At 39.6% G+C, this 16422-nt stretch overlaps 1 protein-coding gene across 4 annotated transcripts in view; it reads right to left on the reverse strand.

The window, feature by feature from the left end:
• Positions 1–3700: 3700 nt before the first annotated feature.
• Positions 3701–16422, reverse strand: part of msraa (methionine sulfoxide reductase Aa) — a 38973-nt gene continuing 26251 nt past the window's right edge. For all 4 annotated transcript variants that reach the window (XM_028605776.1, XM_028605777.1, XM_028605779.1 and 1 more), the window contains exon 6: positions 3701–4530. In XM_028605776.1, coding sequence (XP_028461577.1) covers positions 4360–4530 — 171 coding nt within the window. In that variant the 3' untranslated portion in view covers positions 3701–4359. The remainder of the gene's footprint in view (positions 4531–16422) is intronic.

Here is a 16422-nt window from a genome sequence, read left to right on the forward strand (position 1 = left end):
AATACAACTAACTTCCAGAATGATCCTTCAAAATAAACCATTATAACGCGTTTTATTTTAACAGTCTAGGCCTATCTGTGGTTTTTAACTTGTTTTAATTAGGAAAAACGGTATACGTGCAGTTTAGTGTCCCACATTCCACATGGAAGATTCTACGTGCAGTTTAGTGTCCCAAATTCCCCATACAATGTCCTTAATTATGAACCTGCTAAACCACCTGTTTAACAGGTGTTTGGGTTAGGGTTAGGGTTAGGGCAACCTGTCTCAAATAAGACCCTCATCATTTGGGACACTCCGTTTTTGGAAAATAATTTGGGACACTAAACTGCACATATACCAGGAAAAACTTTAGTTTGATTGCATTTTGTTAAATGTAATGACTTTAGGTAAAGCTGGGCAATATACTGATATCGTAATATGAGATATCGTCTTCGATTTTGGATATCGTAATATCGTAATATGGCATAAGTGGTGTCTTTTCCTGGTTTTAAAGGCTGCATTACAGTAAAGCGATGTCTTTTTCTGAACTTACCAGCCTGTTGTAACTGTTCTATTATTTGCCTTTACCCACTCATTATATCATTATATCTACATTACTGATGATTATTTAACTAAACTCTCATTGTGTAGGCCTAAATATTTTGTGAAAGCACCATTATAGTCAACGCTACGGTATCGTGGTGGTATCGATATCGAGGCATTTGGTCAAAAATATCATATTTCATCCCATGTCTTGTTTTTACATGTATGTATGAATGTCTCTTTGTAACTGGAGCCTTGTCAAAGACAATTTTCTGGAACCCTGTGTTACAGACAATAAAGTATTATCTTATCTTATCTTATCTTATCTTATATTTGATTTTCTCCATATCGCCCAGCCCTAACTATAGGTCTACGTGGACCAAAGGTGATGTTATTATGGCAACACAGACCAATGTCTGTTGGTAGTACATTACATAATTCTTATGACATCTAACTGTATGAATTCATACCTTTCTGGATCCAAGGAAACCTTGGTTTTTGTTACCTCACTGAGCCATGCGCTCATACCGTAAACGTAGGCTACCACATGATGGCAGCATAATCATGTGTTGTAACCATGGGGACAGATTCAAGGACAGGCCTAGTGTGAAAATGGGGGCAAATTGAACAAATGAGGTTGTTTCAATAAAGTGAAATAGACAGCAATGATGTTGACTATACCTTCTATATGTACAGTATGATATTTAGAGCATTTCTTTCTCAAAATAAACAACTATTTCCTGTACAATTCTGGGTTTTTTTCTGAAAACATTTTAGTCCATTGGATTGACGATCACAATCAGAGTCACTAGTTGACCAGAGGTGTACCAACATTTGCCAGATTCCTCTGGTCCTATAAGAACATAGAGCTGTTTTCTTCTCTCTTCTCTTGTTCTCTTCCCTAGTTCAATTCTGGTAGCAGCTTAATTTCTTGCGAACACAAAGCCTCCTTTAATACCTGAGTGTTGCCACAGACAGATAACAATACTTTGATATCACACTTTGAGGAACACAAACACATTTTTCTACAAAAAACATTCTTATCTGTTAATAAAAGAAGCTGAACTTCTTCAATGATAAATGTTCGTTAAACACAAACACAAACATTTAGAATAATGAATGAAACAGATATTGATGTTAGGTTTCAGTACTTTGCAACGGAGAAATGTTTGATGGTACCAAAAAATGACTGATTGTAGTTTAGTGGAAATATGTGGAGACTACTATATTTGCCTAAAATTGTCAACAGATATTACTCAAAAAGGCCACTGCCTCAGAATCTCAAACCAAGACCAAAATAGGTTAAATAATTGTGTAAAACCTATATAAAAAAAAAAAAACTCCACACACTCATCATTATATCATCAGATTTATTATCACTCGCCACATCTTACAGATCATTATCTTAATGTTGTCAAAACATATACAAAGTATATCTAAAGTATTGAGTCATTTCTCAGAATTATGATACATTATAGTAGTTGATAGTTGTAGCTGAAGTAACAGCAATTTCAAAATAAATGGTTTGTTTGTTTTTTTCCAAGCAAATGTGATACACTTTCAGAAGAGAAAGCTGGCAAAAGTTAAAGGAAAAGTGTTATAAATCCACTTTGAGTTGTTTACCAACTTTTATTCTAACCAATCATAGGGCTCTTTGGATTTCTATTGTTCTGTTTAAGACCACAAACACTGAAAAAAAGGGCGTGTGGGGTCACACTGATGTATATTGAGCCAATATTGCCCTTTAATAAAAATGGGATCCAGTCCAGCTGGTGTCATCCTCCTATGATATGATGGGAATACTGCACATTGTACACATTTATTATAGGAATGATCTATGCTAATAGCTTATTGAAAGATGTTTTTCCGTTGTCAAAAAACATGCATGAATTTTCTTTCAGTAGTTTTAGTGCCTGGTGATGTAAATTCTGAGGCTTTCTTAACGTGACAAGGTTTAAAGGAGCAAATGTAAAAATGTGTTTTATATTTCGCTTGAAACAAAAAGGCAGAAACTGAAATATATTGACTATTTGCACAAATTCTCAGCTTTCATCAGCTCAATTCCAAAATTGGTGGTCAGATTTGGCTTCGTAAAGCTGGTCAGGTCCTGTTCCTCCAGCGTCATCATCATGGAGGCGATCCAACACAGCACAGATCCAACATGGCGCTCTGCCATTTCGTAAGAGACCGATCTTCTCCTTCTCCTGCCTGTTTTCCGACTCTGTGATGCTGATGCCAAGCTTTGGAGGGCCTGGCAACAAACACACTCTCCTCCTCCTGCTGTTGTTGTTGGTGTGTGTGTGTGTGTGTGTGTGTTGTACCATCAAAACACACAAATACTGCACAAAAACACAAAACATGCATGCAGACTAACAGCGATGACAGATGAGTCACGGGCTGGAACACTACTTCAGGCAAAGATCAAAGGAAGGAGGTCATCCAAAATCCTGCCCCAAAACAACACAACACATACACACACACACAAGACCACAAAAGGGCAAACCAAAATGTATGAATTCATTTTTAACGATACAACAAATCTTCCGTTCACCTAGTTTGCTGCAAATTCAGTCAGAAAAAACAGAAAACATTATATATAGTTTAAAGCAGTGGTTCCCAACCTGGGGTCCGGGCAACCCTTAGGGGGGCGGCAAAGATCACAGGGGTGCGCAAGTCTTTATCTGGTTTAAGGTTGAGGTAAAAAAAAAAAAAAAAAAAAGTGCACATGTTAAACAAATTATGATAATACACTAGAATATATAATGTGTACAAAAGTCTGTATGAAAACTATATATTTCTGTTCTCGCTTAAAATTGTAGGCAGGCTACTTAGTAGGCGAAAACCTCCGGCTCAGCTTTTCTTAGACATAAGTAGGGGGGGCGCCAAGGAAAAAAGGTTGGGAACAACTGGTTTAAAGCTGCCATGTTGCTAAAGAGAGAATCTTTTGATCTGCATCTTAGCAAACCCATGACATTAAGCTGCCATGTTGCCATTTTCTCCACCTCTCGTATGGTGTGAGAGGTGGTGAAAATGCCGTCAGAGGTCTAACATACTGCATTAAGTGATCGTTGAGTCGATAATATATTCCTGGAAGTCACTGACTGTGCTTTTTCTTAATCTATTATCGAATGTGTACGGATTTAAACGGCGCTCAGGAAACAGAAAAGACACTTTAGACTTTGGATTTCAGAAACTTTAATTCCTCTACAGAATTCTTAAAGGACCCTGAGCATAAAAAAACATGAATTTTATCTGCAGTAGTATTTCAAAGCAGTCACCAATACAACATCTCATCTTTCATGTATGAACAACAGTGAAATGTGGACTCAAATCCACTCAATTTGATGCCTTATTCAAATATTTTGTGCTGAGACGGTTGGAATTTTGCCACTTTTTTCACTAGATTTCATTTGATTGTATACACTTTCATATATCTAACATATGCAATAGTACTGCATGTGTCAAGGATTATATTTTGTGGTAAGCCTTCCACAAAAGTAACATGCTACATCCCTTTTACAATACATGTTATTTTCATACATTTGGAGGCACTGGTATTTTTACTAAAAGCAAAGAGCTGAGTCACTGGGTTACATCCAGCAGTGTTATTATGCTTTGACTATCACAGTTTATTTTCAGAGAGATGTGGTGTTAACTCACAGAAATGCCGACATCATTAGGTACACAGGTGTAAGAGCCTATAAATAATAGACTTCCTGTTCCTTCATGCATACAAAAACCTGATGTTTATATATTTAAAACGCAAAGCTTTTGGATTCTGTAAGCATTTTAAAGCATACTTAGTGAAGGTGATGGTTCTTGGCTGTCATTGGCTAGCTAGGCCTTGGTCTTGATTCTTATTGGACAGGAGACTCCAGTCCCTCCCAGACCACAGTATCCATTAGGGTTTTTACTCAGGTACTGCTGGTGGTAATCCTCGGCGTAGTAAAATGGCTTGGCTTCGGCTATTTCTGTTGTAATCGCACCAAAGCCTTCCTCCGTTAATACCTGAAAGATGCAGCAACAAAGACAGAACATTTGTAGATTCGCAAGGACATAAACTGGCTCAAACAAATGAAGTCATTGTAGTAGAAACAATGGAAGAACAGCAAGATGATACCGTTAAAACTTCAGTGATTTCTGTGGGAATCAGTTTTTTGCAGCAACGACAGAAAATATAGCAGGAATGTGCCAAGGACAAGAGAGAAATAGCATAGTGTATGATGGAAATTAAGTTCAATTTAATCTCTACAATGCTGGAATTGGAAACCTAAAAAGTAGTGGGTTTCCATTTGAAAGGCCCTTACATTATGGATTGTGTGTAGAAACTAATGCAGAAATCCTGGTTTTTTTATGCACTTGCAAATGTGTCTAATGTGTTAAGGAAAAACCTATGACAACGCACACACACACACACACTGTGTTTTTAGAAAGTGTTCAGGCATGTTCACAACGCAGCTTGATCATACTATGAGTGATGAAAGAGCTTAATTGGTTTCGACATTTACATGTTTAGCCTTTTCTCGAAAAGAGCTGCTGCTCTTTCGCCCCAAAACCCGACAGCTACCGCAACCCAAAACCCATGAAGCGACTCCACCAGATTTATGGTAATTATCCTGTTGGACGACGGGAATCATAATAATAAAACAGAACTATTCTCCAGGTGTTATGATGAGTGTACCTAACAGGAACTTTTGTAGCTCAAATTAGGATCCAAGCATGATGATGAAGACTCAGTCAAAGAGTTGTTCCATGTTGCTTTGATTAAAGTTTTATGTGAATGCTTCATTTACTGGCTGAATATTCAGGTTAAATATTTAATAACTGGGCGCTTCAGTTAATTTTGTGTATTCAGCTGCATTACAATCAGATAATCACAATCACAACAATTCACTGCCTAATTATATGTTCCATTTCTTGCGATTATGGAGCAGTGTCGACTCGCTAATTAACAGAAATGGTTAATATACTGCAACAATCTTAAAACTGATTCACAACTGAAGCAACATTATCTTGATACTAATGCAGGGATCCATGTGGCTTAAAGGTTATTGCCAGTTGTTACAAATTAAATGTGAGCTACTGTTATGTGAAATTATCTCATCGTGTTTATGAGCAAATACCTGTAAAACTAAAGACATTCCCTTTGTGCTACGTAGCAAATGTTATCATGCTTACACACTAAACCAGAGATCTTCAACAGGGAGTCCAGGACCCCTACGGGGTCCTCAGAGTCACTGCAGGGGGGCCAGCAAGTTATTTTTCTAAGGTTTTTTCAAAAATTAAAATGTCTTAACATGAATCCCACATATTATTAGCAAATATAAAAGTCAGCCTATTTCTGAAAAAAAAACATGAATGATAGGCTTACTGGCCTATAGGTAGTCACTAAGGCCTCCTGCACACTGCCTGCGTGCCGTTTTCTACGTCTTTATACACCAGAAACGTGTCTGACGCAGCATTGCTGCTGCTAGCCTTGTCTCTACACATGTATGTTTCCCATTGATAAAATGAAATAATAGCGTGTTCTTCAACTTTATTTTGTCAATATTTTTGTGTTTGTACATGTGTTTGCACATATTTCGGTCTGTATTGACAGGTGCAATATTTGAAAATCAATCTGCATTTATGTCAAAACCTAGAGACTTTCGAACATCAAAATGTCATTTTTTTTTATGTATTTCTCGAGCCGCGCCTGAGACGTGGGCGGGCCAAATCGGACCCCTCGCACATTCTGATCCGGCCCGCATATCAATTTAGGTTCACAATAAATTTTGGCCCGCCTAGTTGTGCGCCAAACCAAAAACATGGGAAACTGTTTTTCAACTTGCAATTACGCGACACTGCAAATGTGTCAGAATTTGGCAAATTTGCCAACTTTGAGACTCAGAAATTCCCCCAGAAGCAGAGAGTTTGCATATTCAGGCTGTGAAAGAGCTTGTTGTGAGTCAGCTGTGTGGCAGCCTACTAAGAAAATGGCTTTGGAACCTTTTTTGCTCACTTTTTCAGGGCTTTATGTGGACCAAACTGTAAGTGAGAAGACTATATGACACATGCAAAAATTGAGTCAAAGATATTTTACTTTTTTGATGAAATAAAAGCATGTCAATAAACTATACATGTCTGGCCCTTGGTGCGATTCTTTTTTCCAGTGTGACACCACTGCTCTAACCTGTTAACATGGGAGCCGAAATAACACGCTACGCAGCTGACACGCTCACGCCACGCAGCCAGTGTGCAGGAGGCCTAAGACAGCCATCCACAGATACAGGTTATCCTAAGGATTCACTGCGCCACATGTATGTTTAACATTAAAAAGATAATTTATTAAATCATGCCAACAATTATTATTTCAATAGCTTATTATTCCATGCATTATATGTATTTGGGTTAAGGCTGCCCACACTTTATTGTAGGCCCAGATTAATATGCAACTTGATTTTATACAAAATATGTAGTAGTGGATCCCTGTTCCCTCTATCTCTTAGTTAAGGGGTCCTTGGCTTAAAAAATGTTGAAGACCCCTGCACTAAACTAAGGTTGAGCATTGTACCTGCTAAACATCAGCATGTTAGCATGGTGACATTAGCATTTAGGTCGGACTTCAACATTTGGTCTAACTCATCTTTTTCTAATCACTATGATTGAATTTGTTGTGTTGTATCCAGTTCTCTTTTTAGAGTTTGGCAATTGCTTCTAGGACAAACCTCAAAGGCCAACTCCTGTTTTCAACCTTCAACCATTACTGAAAGTGTGTTTATTGTATATTTATCTTAAAAAAGGACTTGGACTGTATGACTGTCAATGACTTTACAAATGTATCCATTCCAGACAGACAAGCTTAATGTCAATTGGTACCAATCCTTGTTTTGAATGCACTTTCAGGGTGAGAGGAATAACCCCCGGGGGAAATACTAAAAAGTTCTCTGTTTATTTTTAGTAGAAAGAAACAATCAGACTTAAAGTGGTGCTGGGTAATTTCACACATTGGTGCCTCTAATAGTTAGTCAGAGGTAATTGTTTGAAAACCATTTTAACTTCATTGACGTCAGCGCTCAGAAGTTGTTAAAAGAAGACGTCAGCAAATGAACCCAGAGAGTCTGTGATGTTGCTAGAACAGAAAATACCAAAGAGATAAAAGATCTAACGTTGGCGAGTTTAGCGTTTTAATGGACAGAGTGTTTGATTCATCACTTTCTGTACCGACACCACAATTTAATTTGAGTAAGTAGGGTGGGGACAGTTAGTCCGAAAGGGACTCTCCTCTCTGTTGCAGCTACACTTTATGATTGCGACTGGAAAGAGAAAAAAACATTTAACAGGAAAATGAAAATAGACCTAAATCAAATCAAATAAAAAAAACTAATGGTAGGCAAATAAATAAAGTTATACTAAGGTAGCCTTGATTTAAAACAATTTATAGTTTGAGCAGACCTCATCTGTTCTGTAAGTTTATTTCAGATATGTAAATTGCAGAAACTAAAGTTTGATTCACTATTAACCCTCTGAACAGAAATCAAGCTAGGGCCTGATGGCCTAAGAGGTATGGAGAGCTGTATTTTGTCTCTAAAATCATTTAGTGCTTTAAAGTCAAGTGAGATTGTTTTGTGCAGACATTTGCAGCCGGAACGCACTACAAACTGCAAGTTAAAGCTATAGTGTGTAGTTTCTGTCTCTACCGTGAGGAATTAAAAGTAATGACAACAAAACTGTCGGCGTATCCACATGATACAAGCCTTCTGTGATCGCGTACTACCCCCAACCCTCCTCCACACAGTTGCTAGTAGCTAAGGAGGACACGGAGGATTAAAAAAAACATGGACTCTTCAGAAGAGGTCATTATCTTCGCACGATTTCCTGCACACGAAAGTCGCAAGACGACACAATCTTCTGAGCATAGTCATACTGAGAAATCCAGAGAGAGTTGTGTGGAGCTGATAGTCTTAATTAGCTTTGTATCAACTCATTTGGCAATGGCTTGAATGTAACGGACGTTCATCAATATAAAAAGGTTACGCACTAAAGCTTTAAAGCTTTCAGCAGTAGGGCTGTTGGAATGATAATTTGAACAGTAAAAAAAATCAATACTATTGGAATGCTGAAATCACTATTCGAATGTGACTTTTTTATAAATATGTTGGCTAACGTTAGCTAATCTCCCTCTTCATGTGTCACTCATGTCACGTCTTATGAACAATAAGTTAGCGGGAGTGAGAAACACAAGGCATTATGAGGTCTAAGCATTGGGGTCTAAGCTAACGTTACGTACCAAGTAACGTTAGTACAACATCACAGAGCTAACGTTAACTTAGTACAGCTGGAGTGACAGTCTGCGGCTGGAAATTGGAAGGACGGGAAATAGTTTTAACATGACTTTAAAATCAACATCCACCAAGCCAAAGTGCTTATGTTAACATTAGTTAGCTCGCGAGTTATAGGAGCTTAGCTGGGAGCTTCATGGAGACAGCTAAAGTTAATGTTAGCTGCCCTACGGCTGTCAGAGTTAGCTTTGACTTCATATTACCTTCTAATAGCTGTATTCTCTGTAATGTGACAATCTGCAAGAAAGAGGTTGCCTATAAATCACTAATATAGTAGTGACAGCACCGTTTGGCTTAGTTATTAATGCCATTCGCATGGTAGCTAACACTACTGTTACTTTACTTTGTGACAAATCGTTTCGGCTGTGCTTTCTAACATGATGTCATTGTGCTAACCGAGCACAGTGTTAGATAATGTTTGATTACAGAGTTCTCTGTTGATTTGTGTTTGTCGCTGTGTGCTCGTGCTGGAACATTAATGTAAACAAAGTTGCTTGCAATGCACATTGACTTAGGTCACCCTTAAGGCCAGGCTAATGTTGGAAGTCCCTCTAGTGGACAGAATGTGTAACCACAACCACATGCTTATAGTGGCATTGACAATGCATAAGCTTGAGTAGTGTAGTACATATTAATAACAGCCTGCATTTGAGCAAAAAAATAACAAATTCAATTTGAATGGTATTATAGAGGAAGATTGACAGCTCCTTTCAGCAGTCACTAAATTTCACTTGAAATTTAAAATCAACATGCCATTTTGTTTAGCCGTGATATGCCAATTGTGAAAAAAGAGGGACTTATTCTTTCCAACCATGAGCATGAACAAAGTCAGAGCACCTGAGCTTCACGAGGCAAAGCTGCTGAAAAGCATTTTTTATTTATATTTTTTAAATGGGAGTCAATGATGGTTTGGGCTGGGAGTCTAAAATAAGTTTAAGCCAAAAATTTCTGTATGTCTGATTATTCTTGAATTAAGGTTCTCTGAAGATACACTTTAAGGCCTCTGCAGGGGACACTTTGTTTCTCTCACTATGCCTCTAGAGTCGCTACTTACTCTGAAGCTAATCGCCGTCACTCTCTCACTCGCTCTACCACACACTCCCCACACACATACATGCCGGCCCGGCTATTCTCTTAACGAGATCGACGCACACGCCAACGCACATAGTATAAACTTACGTAGGCTACAGCGAAAGCTCTGTGTAGAGCCTCCGCAGAAGCATAAATCACGGTTTAGTCGCACAGGATCTACGGAGTAGCAGAAGAAAATAAAAAAAGTTAAAAAGAAAGCCACGCAAACATCTCCAAATGGCCGCGTGCCTGTTCAGTTACCAACCAGTTTTCCAACCCTGAGACTTTTGTCAGATTTGTTTTAGAAAACAGACTGTAAAACTCTTCAGTAGTCATTTTCTAGCAAAAACAATTGTCTGGAACTTCAAGATGAATGACAGCGAAGTAGGCTAATTTATGCGGCAGGAGTAATTTGACAAATTTCTTCTTATTTTGATGTGTTGTGACACGTTCTTTTTCTGGGTCGCCACTGAAAATTTGACAGCAGATGCCTTTTCTTTATAAAAGCAACCTTTTCAGAGCCTACGGGGGGGGGGGCTTGATACTGAAAAGATTTTGGTGGACTATTCAATTAAGATAATGAATAAGAACAACACTGGCAATTGGCAGCTTAAAAAAAATTATGGGCACTGACATCATCCAACACTACCTGTGATACCCAAAATGGCTGCATTTTCCATGATAATGGTCTAGTGGAATCCTCAAACATCCTCCCTGCCTTTTCAGTGTTTCAGTGCGTTGGTTTTGGGCTGGTCCTGCTGCTATGTTAGCAGCCTGCTATAGATGCATGATTCACATCCATTAATTTGCATGTCAGACAAGTAGATTTCTCATTTGAAATGCAAATACCTTGACTGCTCTGGTAAAGCAGGGGAAACGTGAACGATACTGATAAGCACCCACGAGACAGAGAGAGAGGAATGAAAAAAGAGGTGAAGCTGGCATGTGCTAGAGAGGGATTTCATAGACAAAGAGGAAATAGAAAGGAAAGAAAAGAGGAAAAAAAGAGCAGCTGTTTTGTGTTTAGAAGAAGCTATATGAGTGTTTATGAAAAGAAAATGTTGCCGGAGAGGTGTATCAAGAGGGAACGAGATGCCAGAACAATGAGTACACACTGCTTTTAGCACCCGCCGAGCAAGCACACATTATTACATAAAGCAAGCATGCAAGTGCACACACACACACACACACACACACACACACACACACACACACACACACACACACACACACACACACACACACACACACACACACACACACACACACACACACACACACACACACACACACACACACACACACACACACACACACACACACACACCATTTACACCTGCCATTTTAGACGCAGTGCACACCCTAATGACTGGTAGGAGGCAAGAGAAGAAAAGGGAGGCTCCTTTCATGCTGCAGACAACCGCCAAGCGCCTGCAAGGTAATTTTCTGCAGTGCTGTTGTACTTTACACACACAGAAACATACACACACATATATACACACACACACACACACACACAATTCCCCAATCACTCTGTGTGAACAATACAACCAAGCCAGGCAGCACAGAGAACATAGTCAATAATACCCTGACACCAAATTAACCAGACTATTCTCGCTCTTTATCACCACTCATGGCCTAAACCTGCTCTCTTCTTCCATCTGTACATCCCTTTCTCACGCTTCCATCGTCTATGTCTGCGTGTGTGAGAATGCGGCTGGAAAAGAATAAGACATTATTTGACTCTGGGGATCGGAGTGGATATTAATAAAAATTCAGTGAGTGTCTGTGAGGCGTGTCCTGGGAAAATCCTCCGTGCTGTGATGCATTTTAAATGTTCATTTTGGGTGGAATGAGGAGAGAAGAAGAAGTGTGGTAGGGACAAAGAGAAAGAAAGCCACCTACAAAGACTTCATCAACAGGAAGGAGGAGGACTCCACCCGAGATGTTTTTGGGAGCACAGATTCATTAATATTTTAAATATGGGGCTGTGAGTATGCATGCAAAGTCAATGTACGGAAGTGAATGCTGCATCTACTCTCAACAGAGAAAAAAAACCCACTGAATTATTGAAATGTCCTCATCTTTTTTGGCACACGTTTGAAAGTTTTGTGCAAAACATCAGATACAGAAGATGACATATATAGTTACAGACTATTAATAAAATAAAAATAAAAGGAGTCAAAAAATAATCGGAACTAACTCCAACCATCAGTGTATGCATATGTGTGTGTGTGTGTGCGTGTGTTAGTTTTGCAACTAAAGCGTTTTTTGTGTTGAACAGATTTAAGGCCCAGATGGTTTGGCAAGAAGTGTGTTTGCTGTAGGCCAACTGCTCTCTCACACACACACACACACACACACACACACACACACACACACACACACACACACACACACACACACACACACACACACACACACACACACACACACACACACACACACACACACACACACACACACACACACACACACACACACACACACACACACACACACACACACACACACACACACACACACACACACACACGGAAAAAGGTGGGGGATTCTGGTGAGAAAAGAATGAGGAAACAAAAGCTAGAAAAATGGATAAAGAGGTGTAGTGGTTAGATGAAGCCAGGAATCAATCAATCAATCAATCAATCAGTCAATCAATCTTCCATCAATCCAACTATGGCCATTATAGATCAAAGCTTCGTTCACTACACCTCCTAAAATTGAATGCAAAAAGTGCTATTCTCGCTTTCTGCCTGTTAAAAATTTAAATATTGACCACAGGATGACACTATATGACACAATGTGTCAACACATTTAAAAGGATTAATCCTCTGAGGAGCAGCGTTCAGTAAATGCCTGTTACATTATAATATATCCTGTGTGAGAGTGGAATTGTTGGTGGAAATGTGTGTTGAGACAGACAGCGAAGCTTATTTTTCACCTTGCATCATTTGCGCACAATTCACTGCTGAACCGTTCATGTTTTTTTTTTGCTGCAAACAGCCAATGCAGTTGTTCCCAAAGAGTGTATATAAAGATGGACGCCGCGTCTCTACTTTCTCCCACTGTATAAAAGTGAAGCCAAAATACCTTGGATACAGTCCCCGCCATCTTGTAATGTTGGAGCCAGAGTCAGCGCAGTAGTGATCGGGCGGTGGAGCTGCGTTATGGAAGTCCCGCCCATACACCCACACGACCAATTGCGAGTCAATTGTAGCTGCCAATCATAACGTTTCAACCTGTGTTCTTAAAATAACTTATAAAAACCAAACTAATCAGAACACTTGAACAAACAGCACGATCAGCGTCATATACCTTAACTGCCACAAACCAACTTTGGAAAAAAATTTATCTGAATTGTACTTTTGTGCTTTTTAGTTTGGCCCATGTCTTATACGCTAACAAGGAGGGGCGGGATTTATGACCTATACTGCAGCCAACTTCCAGGGGGTGATATAGTCTATGCATCAAGCCCTGGTTGTGAACAAATGTACGTTAGCTATACTATATGATAGCTGGCAAGGAATGAACAGTGAGAATCAGTGTGTTTGTGTTCCGTTCAGCCTCTGACTGAACTCACCAGATTCCTAAAACACCAGGATGCCTGCACATTTTTGGCTCAAGTTGAAACATCCTCAACTCATGTGGGCACATCTTTGCGTCGATTCGTGCAGCCCTAGGCAAATTCATCTTTTATTGCATCTTTACATTGCCCTTGTCCTGTCTGAACACACAGTTAAAGTAATATTACTAAGACCACAAAATAGCCCAAATCTGTCAATTACACTGATAGATTTTGATGTCGATCCTGATGTTGGTGCTACTAGGTCAACGAAACGACTGGGCTTCACCTCTGTGGACCAAAGAAATCCACAGCATGAAGGAAAAACAAGATTTAAATATGATATCTTGTTTGTAATCTAGTAAAGGTCAATTCTCTTCGCAGCATGAATGCGCTCGGTGAATTTCTTGTTTGGATCTTGACATTTCTTGTGTACACAGTATTTCCCACATACCTTTTGTCTCTTCTCATTTTGATTAATTACTTTCCTTCAGCACTGTGATTTGTTGCATTGCATTTTTGTTCCCCAATGACATCCTGTTAAGACAGCGCACAGCTAACGTGACATAACACAGTGCATCATAGTTCAACTCAACGCAAGAGGGAACAAAATCACACTTGCACACATCAGCTACTTCTCCAGTTTATTACCACTAAATGGGTTTACTGGGACCTAAAACAACCCGCACTTGTAACAAGCTGCATGAAATTAATTTGACAATTATCTCAACATTAAGATACTTTTGGGAAACAAGCTGCTGGTCTTTAGAGCCTTGGGAAATCAGTGCAAAGATACTCTGATATAAAGGCTTTGAGATTGACTGGGTTTTACGCAATTGTATGAGAATTCTAAGCCCCTTTCGGCAATGCACACCTTTACATTAATCTGATGGCAGTTTAACATGTCTGCCTCATATGTGAATAAGCACCCTAGTCACTTTATCCATTAGTCTATATCCACGACGTCAGGACAGGAATTCCGCTAGATGTCACTCCTTTCGTACCTTCCGCTCTCTTTGAGTTGGAATTAAACTGTGGTTGATTTCTGAGAACTATGGTTAACTGCTCCTCAGATCTCTGCAGGGTAAGTCCAGACAGCTAGCTAGACTATCTGTCCAATCTGAGATGTCTGTTGCACGACTAAAACAACTTTTGAACGTACACACGTTCCACCAAAACAAGTTCCTTCCCGAGGCTATTTTGCAGCGGCAACGTGGCTCCGTCCGGCGCTTAGCACCGCCCAAGATGATTGTGATTGGTTTGAAGAAATGCCAATAAACCAGAGCACGTTTTTCTCCCATCCCTGAATGCTGTTTGGACTAGCCAGACCCTCCTCCGCAGCGCTGTGGAGGAAGGTTTGGCAAAGCGAGACTACTTTTTTATAAAAGTCACGATGGCAATCTTACTCGGTCGGACTTGGAACGTTTCAGTATCGCCTTCGACATGGAACAAGTCTGAATTTAAGGCCGTCAGATTAACATAAAGATCACAGCAGCACAAGGTTGAACATGCACAGAGAGAGAAAGAGAGAAATGCAAAATCACTGTTATACATTCGAAACTATCTCATAACCACAGTATTAATTAGACCTGTGAGCATATTAGGAATTAAAACAAGGGTCCCAACTTAACGTCCTGTTATTTCAATGTGCATGTTGGACATAAGTAAACAGACAGCTGGATTAAATGTTAATTGATTTGGAAATGTATTAGTGGATTCCCGAAAGTCATAAATTAAGACATAGATGGCAAATTAAGTTTTTTAATCCGTCAGTGATGTAGTCTGTGAAAGGACAAAAAACTCCACGACATCACATCACATGAGACACAGCCATCTTCTAACTGTATATAAACTGGGAACTATATTCTAAGAAGGCGAAGCACTGCTACTTCTGCTACTTGGGCGGAGTGATTCGCGTTGCCCCGTGGTGAGGAGCAGAGATTAACAATGGTGTTTTTCAGGTGTTGCGCTGATCACTCCGCCCAAGTAGCAGAAGTAGCAGTGCTTCACCTTCTGAGAATATAGTTCCCAGTATGTATACGGTTAGAAGACGGCTGTGTCTCATGTGACCTCGTTATTTGTACAAGCCGTGAGTATACTAATCACAACATGTAAACAGGAAAATGTTGGCATTATTTTGTCACTTATTGGGAGCAGTAGGCTAGATGGAACCGGTTACCTCCAGGATCTGTGCTAAGCTAGGCTAGCGGTGGGTGCGTCAGACAGAGTTACGACACGCACTGAGATGAGAAGGGTATGTGTGGACTTATCTAACTCTGGGGGATACGGTGAATAAGACAAAGTCCCAATAAGTCGGCGTGTTCCTTTAATGAAGAGTAGCTTCTGTTTAAGACAGACAGAAGCTAATGGGGATCTTAATGAACAAACAAACAAATTCACCGCTCTCAGGAAGCCAAATATTGCACTAGCATGGTTTCTTTCTGTAAATGTCTGAACGAAGTTACACAATAACACTGACTTACTAACCGATGGAGGCTGTGGTAGAGCAGCAACTCCTATATTCTGCGAGGTAAAATTACTGTTTTTGTCAAAGGAGTCTGGTGGCTTTGAAGAGAGCATAGATAACGGCTTCAGTTCCCCGTCCCCAGTCTGACCGCAAGGTAAAGTGGTGAAAATATTCTAAATATAGCATAAACTTAAATTATTATTGATTTTTTTTAGGTAGCTAAAATGTGTTTAGCTGCTGCCCCAGTCCACAGCGGTACTCTGCTTAGCTTCTACGTCGGTACTCCTGCCTGCTTCTCCAAACTGGGGGTGTGCCGACCGCCATCTTCTGTAGATAATACACTGACTATGGATAATTACCTAATATAACCACACTTCAAAACATCCGAACTATCACTTTAAGGAACATTAACGTTAAGAAATACACCTGTGTACATATTCTTATTCCATGTCTGAAAAAAGGCTTTACTCAAGTAC

The sequence above is a fragment of the Perca flavescens genome, chromosome 18 (assembly GCF_004354835.1).
Source record: "Perca flavescens isolate YP-PL-M2 chromosome 18, PFLA_1.0, whole genome shotgun sequence".
Lineage (NCBI taxonomy): Eukaryota > Metazoa > Chordata > Actinopteri > Perciformes > Percidae > Perca > Perca flavescens.